The 8,233-nt window shown below is 27.4% G+C and overlaps 1 protein-coding gene across 1 annotated transcript; it reads right to left on the reverse strand.

Moving 5' to 3' along the window:
• Window positions 1-200: 200 nt before the first annotated feature.
• LOC129904184 (alcohol-forming fatty acyl-CoA reductase-like) lies at window positions 201-6,558 on the reverse strand. The gene is made up of 10 exons (XM_055979725.1): window positions 6,377-6,558; window positions 5,829-5,932; window positions 4,440-4,642; window positions 4,243-4,343; window positions 3,539-3,731; window positions 3,106-3,267; window positions 2,904-2,985; window positions 2,014-2,286; window positions 1,034-1,161; window positions 201-566 (listed from the first exon to the last, which is right to left on the reverse strand). Exons 1-10 carry the CDS (start codon window positions 6,453-6,455, stop codon window positions 413-415), a joined length of 1,479 nt encoding a protein of 492 aa, XP_055835700.1. The 5' UTR covers window positions 6,456-6,558; the 3' UTR covers window positions 201-412.
• Window positions 6,559-8,233: the final 1,675 nt, after the last annotated feature.

Genomic DNA, 8,233 nt, shown 5'->3' on the forward strand with positions numbered 1-8,233 from the left:
ACTCTTGTAAATCACTTTTACTTATCTTTCCTAATCGAATTGAGTCAGTCCATATGAGCGATCCATCTAGAACAAATATCCAACAACAATGAATACTATACCATCTTCTTTTAGAACAAATATAAATAATGATGCAACAAATTGAAATTGATACACTAAATGAAATTCATAACAAGTAATTTACATTTAGATACAAATAATTTAGCGACGAATTAATAAAATATTATTTCAACAATGAATACAATAATACCCTCTTTTAAAACAAATAGGGATAACATTACAACAAATTGAAATGATGACACTGAATGAAATTTCATAACAAGCAAAATTACATTTGGTTACAATTTAAAATGGTAGAAGTTTAATTTAAATATCCCTAGTAACATACTGATCAAATTTCAGTATTAATTAATTACTTAAATACATATCTTACAACTCCAGGAAGATGAATTCTCATGAAATAATCTTCCCAATTAATAGTCTTGGGATCAAAGTAGAAAACTTCTGTTTCAATGCCACTCTCTTTTGCTGCCATACGTAATTTTTCTGTATTTAAATCGTCGAATCTGTAGAAAATACGATAAATTAACTACATAAAAATAGTTAATGAAACCATAAAATAAATAAAGGGATATTGCACTTTTGGTCCTCCTATTATTGACGAGTTCCAATTATGGTCCTGTAATATTTAGCTAAATTAATATATTCAACTATCAATCAAATTAAATGTGTTTAATTTGATCCTTTTATATATGTGAAATTTAGAGTATGTTTAGAACATATCACCGTCAAATATGAAGTAGCTATACAAATTTAACATAATAGATTGATCATTAAATAGTTTAGCATTTAGTGAGGATTTATAGTTTGAGGGAGTTAATGTATTTAACCAAGAAATTTAAGGACCAAAATTCAAATTTTATCAATATTTGAGGGAGTAAAAGTGCTAGTATTTCTAAAATAATATAAAATTTGAAAAGAATAATTTTACTTATTATTTAATAATATGTAGAGAAGGATTTTAATTACTCACGCTGTCTTGAAGAATAAGTAGGGTCCATAAAGGTCTATTAATCTCATCACAAACTTTATTTTTCTGTAAAGCTCCAAATATTTGCCTTGAAAATATTGACAAAATGCTGCATTAACTATCTCCAATCCCTACATAGAAAAAAAACAAATAAAATTAATTATTATAATGTAAAAACTAATACTATTTATGATGTCAAGTAGATGGTTGCGTGATGTTTGACGGATTAAAATGGATTGAATTAATAAATTGAAAGGTTTATAATTTGTTATGTATTAAGTCAAGATGGACAAATCAATTTAGGTTGAATAATGGATCATAACCGAATTCACCCATTTCAAAATTATTTTTATTTATTTATTTATTATGTTTACCATTTTTTAAAATTACTGAATCAAATTAATTAAAACCTTTTTTTAAAAATCTATATTACGACTATATCAAATAAATAAAATTCTAAAGGCTCACTCTTTTCTTATCATATTTTTCACGATTCAATTTAGACTATATATGTAATTCAAACTAGTCTACGCTTTTAGATGAGTTACAAATGATAGAAATGGCATGTACTAACTACTTTTCATCTCTGTATTTAAATTATAGCTATCTTGGTGAAAATTAGGAAATTAATTATTTTGCAATTTTTACTTGTGAAATTTCAAAAATTCAAGTGAAATTATCAAATTCACGATACTAGCGATTATTCAATTACAAGGGATAAAAAAATGGGCAGTTTGCGGATTTTATCCTATATATGAGCATATTTGACCCATCAATAAGTATCCATCTATACCAAACCCAATTTGTCTAAGTCTGGATGGATAAGACACAAGTTGTCATGGAATTTTAACATTTTTAATCAAGCGGCTAAAACTATAATATATCATTTATAAGTCGCCGGTAATGTATATCTTGTATATAACAAGTGTATATTATATATTAGGACTATAATTTTTGTTAAAGAGTTAAGAAATGAAACAAACCTTCAAAGGAAGCATGTAATGAAGGGCCATGTATCTTTGAAAACTATCCATGCTACTCAATACATTAACCTTGCCAACAATAATTGGTTTTCCATCCACTTTGTTGATCCATGGATTTTTTCTGAAGTAATTGAATCCATAATCTCTAAGATTAGTGATATTCAAAGGGTTTGAAACTGAGGATCCAATTTGGTATATGGTCTCACTCCCCTTTTGATCAGCATGAGCTGACATGGCTACTATTATTGAATTCACCACCATATCTGCTGGAATCTGCAAGAACGTTTTACGCTATTAAATTAAGTTGACCTAAAATACAAATATAATATTCTTTTTTGAGTTTTTATGTGATGTTTGGTATACATTTTTATAAGGACCAGACTAATTTGAATTCGGACCGCATAAAGCCCATTATAAAGGGAGAAGCATATATACTTCTTTCTACGATGTTTTTTTTCAATTACGAGGGGTCGAACTAGAGATCTTTGATTAAGAAAGAAGAATCCACTAGCAACCCGCGTTTTCGACCCGAAAGGAATGGAAAATGAAAGAAGAAGAATTTCACCACAATAACAACAAACAACTCTTGATAGAAATCCTAACTTTAAAAGTAGAAGAGTTTGTGTGTATATATATATATATATGATCAAGTAATTTATAAGGTAATTATAGATAAATTCATAGAGAATTAATTGGTAACCTAGTAAAAAATATGGAATTAACATGTTAAATTATGAAGAATCAACACAACCTATGTAGCCCCACACCAAATTATTTAAATTAAAAATGGTTGGAGGATGTATAATATGTAATGATCTATGTATAATATGTATATAACTATGTATAGTAGTATATATTCTATATATAAACTACAATAAGTGTATACTTACCACATCCAATATTGTTTTAGGATTGCCAAGGAAGCAAGTTATTCTTCCTTTACCATATCCAACTGCCAAACTGTCAATAGTTCTGAAATTTTCCACAAAAATAAATATAAGTTTTAAAAAAATTACTTTCAATGAAAATAAAATTGTTATTTTTTTTTATAAAAAATGAATTTCATCGGAAAATTTTTAATTTAATAAGTACCTGATACCTTCCACCCAACCAGGAAAAGGTTCTTTAAAAGTGCTAGTTATGATAGTAGGACGATTAATAACAAGAGGTACTTCTTCTTTCAATTTTCCCAAAAGCATTTCTCCCATTGCCTTTGTGAATACATATGTATTTGGCCATCCATATTTCCTTGCTCTTCATGATCAAAATCGACAGAGAAATTAATCATAACAACAATAATTATCGCCACACACAAAAAAAAAATAAAAAAAAATAGATATAAATTCGATGTTGATAAATTGATAATTAAATAGCTCGTAGCTAACAGAACTTAGTCTCTAAGAAGTCATCATTAATTAGCTAGTCTCCACTACAAAATAAAAATAGGTCGCTAACTCGTTTATAATTATTAGAATATCTTATTATCTACTAATTATTTAGCAACAGATTAACGACGAATGCATACCTTTCGAGGCCAAGCTCCTTCATTGTTGTTGTAATTGATTTCTCAGAAGCATGTTCAGCTTTGAGTTGTTTCAACTTTTCTTCCATCACTTTTTTCTCTGCTTCAATATCTAACCCTAATGTCCCATTTAGGGTTTCACCCATATCATATGGTTTTTCTAACATCAACCCTTCCTTTTCACCACATACAAATGCTGAAAAAAAAAACAAATAATAAAATTATTATTACTTACTTTTATTTAATTATATGATTTTTTATCCATTTTGCTTCCTCTTTTTTTTTTTTGTTGAGATAATTACAAGTTTAGGCAAGATTAGAAATTAGACCAAAACACATCTACACAAAGGCAAGGCTAGAAACTAAGAGCACTAGAAAATGACACTATACATACAAGGTTAATTTTTTTTTAATTATTGTATATATAATAGATGACGAGATCTTAGTGAAAGTTTTTTTTTTGTTAAAAATATATTGCATCATTACAAAATTATTTATGGTTTAGTTTTCACCAATTTGATTTTGGAAACCTAGGAGGAAGAACTAGTGTAACAAGCATGAAGGCAACCTATGTTGTTCAGATTCTTCAAAAATATTATCAGGTGTGTCAAGTTGCAATATATGAGACAACAAAATGATTTTTTTTTATATAATTTATAAATAAAGAGGTTTAATTTAATAATATATGAAAAGTTAGGTACACTAACCAGTTGACACATGAAGAAGAACCTTTAATTTATTACACTTCTTGGCAAAGTTTAGGACATGTCTAGCTCCAAATGTATTAATTCCCAATGCCACATCATATCTACATATTAGAAACATAGGAGTTAAATATTAAAAAATATAATAAACTTAATATTAAATTAATAATTATTATTTAGAAAAAAATATTTATTTATACCTTTCATCAAAATTGGTAGTTGCAGCTAGATTAACAACAATATCTACTTCCTTCCACATTTCTTCCAACAAATTTGTGTCATTCACACCTAAATTCTCACAAGTTATGTCACCTGGTATAATTGTGGTCCTTTGTGAAATAAATGTAGTAAAATTTGGTCCACATTTTTCTCTTAGAACTTTGAATAAGTCCTTTCCCACTACCTGTTTAGAAAAAGAATTAAGTAACATTTATTATATGCACATATGATTGACAACTGTTTTCATCCTAAAGGTAATGACGAAGAGCGAAATAATTTTTCATCTTTAATTAGAAGTTTTAATTTCAAATCTGAAACGATATTGTCTTGGATGTGAAGAACATTGTACTTTTAAAGTAATACTTACTTTTCAATGCAATTCTGAATTAGTCAAACGTAAAGCACTAGTGATAGGATGACAACTTTCTTCGTTCTCTCTCTTTTTTTTTTCTAAGTTAACCAGAAAACTATTTTACAAATCTTACTAGAAAATGCTAAATCACGATCTAAAATTTTATAACTTTAGACGACAATCTAATATTTAGTTAATTTAAAAGATTATATTTGCACATTATTAGGGGGGAAATAGGGAGAAAATCTAAATAGTAACCTAAAAAGGGAATATTTGCATTTATCAACCTTTCTGAAATTGACAAGAGACAAAATGGTATACAAAGAAAAAGTGTCGGGTTTATTTTGAATTGGATTAATTAATGTCATGGCCCCGTTGATTAAAAATTAAATCGAGTACAAATGAGGATAGTGACATGATGTGAAATATTCTGAAAATTATAAATAACATTTTTTCCCATACATCCCACATTTTTGCTTAAAGATCATTATTAAGTTTTGTTTTTCTTCTTCTAAATTATTGTATTATGGAAAGGTAAGTAGTATGAGCGTTGAAGAAATAATTAAATAAATAAAAGTGTTCATGTTAACGGTTTAAACTTTCAAATAAGATTATCAAATAGTTCAATATATATTAAAGCAAGAAGATTTTTAAAATTTGAATTTCACAGCGACGTACGTATTATTAAAAAGAAATTCCATGTGTACTAATTTGACCATTGATTTCACGTATTTTAGCTCATGAAAAAAATCAGTACGTGTGTGGTGAGAGAACATATTTAAATAAAAAAAATATGCTATCTCTCGGATGAGATGATCGTATACTTTAACAAACTTATTATGGAGCCCGAAAAGGAAAAAAGAGACTCAATATTAAGCTTTTTTTCAAGAAAAAAAATTAATGAAAGGACAATTTAGTGCATAAAATATCTAGTAATCATGCAGGGTTCGGAGAAAAATTGCAAACCCAAGAAGGTGTAATTAATGAAAATAGAGAAAAATTAAACTATTTTGTGTACCTCAGTATTGAAACGTTGCATGGCTGACTTGTCATCTGCAGCTCTTAGTAGAAGATAAAGCTTCTTCACATTTGGTTGAACCCTTAATATCTTCTCCACAAAAACTATAATAAACAATTAAAATAGTATTTAATTAGCTAATATTCCATAATAGCAAACACACAAAGAGAAAAAACCAACGAGGGTCGTGGTGGGATGGATATGGTCCCTCCCTCCTTAATTAAAGGTTTCGAGTTTGAATTCTGAGTATGAAAGAAATTTCTATTCAAAAACATTTCTTCCTTAAACGAGCCTTAAGCATGTAGCGCGAATGGAAAAATTAAAAAGATCATGGTGAGATGAACACAATTCCTTCATTTTTAATTAGAAGTCTCGAGTTTTAACTCTCGATACAAAAGAAATTTATGTTAAAGAAGTGTTTTTCCCTAAAATGAGCCTTACGCAATGTAAATTTTTAAATTAATTGATACCTCCATGCAGGTATCGAATACCGGGAAGATAAAAATAAAAATAAAAAGAAGAAATAAAGAAGAGATTTGTGTATATACTCTTTGCCAAGAAGCCAGTAGCACCAGTAACAAGAATGGTTCTATTTTCAAGAAAATTGAGAACACTTGTCAAATCCATTGCTTTTTTTTTTTTTTTGGAAAGATTTAGTTATCACAAAATTAATTGAAAATATTTGAGTATGAAAGAAGAATAGTGTTATATGAGAAAACACAAGAGAGTAGAGAGCAATAGACATAGAAATAAGTTTGGTGCATGTGATATATATATATAGTATTGAGAGGCTTTGAAGAAAATAATGTCTTTTTTTTGGCAAATGATATTACATATAATTTGCTACCAAAAAATGAGAAAAAGCTATTAAATATAATTAGTTGGATTGAGTACACGCAAGTTGTTGTCTATGTTCTTAGTGGATTGACAAAATGTGATTCAAAATAATTGCTACACCTATTTTTAATAGTTAGATAGCATGGTCTAGTGAAACTTGAAAGTCAATTTTTAATAAATAGATATCACTTAAAACATTGTACTTAAGTAATTCTTTATTTTTAATTAGAGGTTTTATTTTTGAATTGATCTAGCAGTCGAATTATGAATTTACGTGAATTGAGTAACTTTTGCTCAAATCTTATATATATATATTAAAAAATCTACTAAATAATTGTAAATATTTGACTATGAACTCAATTATTATAATAGTAATAACTTGCAAAATCGTTGTAGGAACGCATAAACTTTAAATTCTGAATCAACTTCTGCTAAAATTAAAGATTTTTAATAAGGGGCACCTTAATTCGGGACAGAACTAGGGAGCGCAATGAGATTCATCTAAATATTTTGCATGAAAATTACATTGATTATATTTTATTTATATATAATAGATGTTGAATTCACTTACTTTCTTTGTATATTTATTTTTATATATTTTTGAATTTCCTTATTAAAAATATTATCTGAGGATAATTAAAGTTTACATTAATCGAACCCAAAGATGATACAAAACACATTATGGGAAACCAAAATTTGAAAGTCAATTTTAAGAGTGTATTTTTTCTTTTTCTTATTTATTCTTTAATTAAAATTGTTTCCTTCTTGATGTGGTCGCCTACATACATAGAATAATGAAGAAATATATGTGTCATAATATTGGTGATCTTGGTAAGGGAATTGGAAGAGAAGGGTGAGCTAAGTTTGGTTTATCCTGTTCAACCAACATTTTTGGAGATATTTCACATTATAGAATGTTCTATAAGTAATACATTTCAATTTAAATTAATTGTGTGATGCTTGTTTTAAATTATACATACATACAACTTTCTTCTGTTTAAATCATAATTTTTTCAAAAAAAAACTATTTATTTTCCAATCAGAGGCAGATACAATATTATGATATCGGATTCATATCAACATAATATATGGTTGCAAAACATACACTCTTTATATTCTATTTTATAGGGTACACTTTTTTTTAAGTTTGTCTAAAAAAAATGTCACCTTTTTATACGTCGAAACAATTTAATTTTTAAATTCTATTTTTTACTCTTAGTGAGATGCATGATTAATTTATAGTCACACAAATGTTCAAGATTCATTTTAAACATAATTTTTTAAAAAAATTCTATATTTCTTAATCTTCATATCTAGTCTAGTCACACAGTATCATATAAAATTAAATGAATGAGTGTGTGTATATAATATTGAATTCATATTGCCACACCGGTGTGGAGGCTGGGAAGACGAGGGCAGGTCACAGAGAATAACTAAACGGAAATTAATTAATTCTAGGCGATTAAGTTTCTAATGAAGGAAGGCATGCACATGATATAATCTTAAGCAAATCACATATCAAAAATGAAAGAGAAAAATGAAGAGTTTTATAATTAGGCTTATCAGAA

This window comes from Solanum dulcamara, chromosome 9 (genome assembly GCF_947179165.1).
Source record: "Solanum dulcamara chromosome 9, daSolDulc1.2, whole genome shotgun sequence".
Taxonomy (NCBI): Eukaryota; Viridiplantae; Streptophyta; class Magnoliopsida; order Solanales; family Solanaceae; genus Solanum; species Solanum dulcamara.

Coding starts and splice junctions, on each gene's coding strand:
- LOC129904184 (XM_055979725.1), bottom strand. CDS start 6,455: ATGGATTTGACAAGTGTTCTCAATTTTCTTGAAAATAGAACCATTCTT. Junction 3,732..4,242: donor TCTTCTTCATGTGTCAACTG/GTTAGTGTACCT, acceptor TTTTTTTTTCAG/CATTTGTATGTGGTGAAAAG. Junction 1,162..2,013: donor ATTACATGCTTCCTTTGAAG/GTTTGTTTCATT, acceptor TTTTCTATGTAG/GGATTGGAGATAGTTAATGC.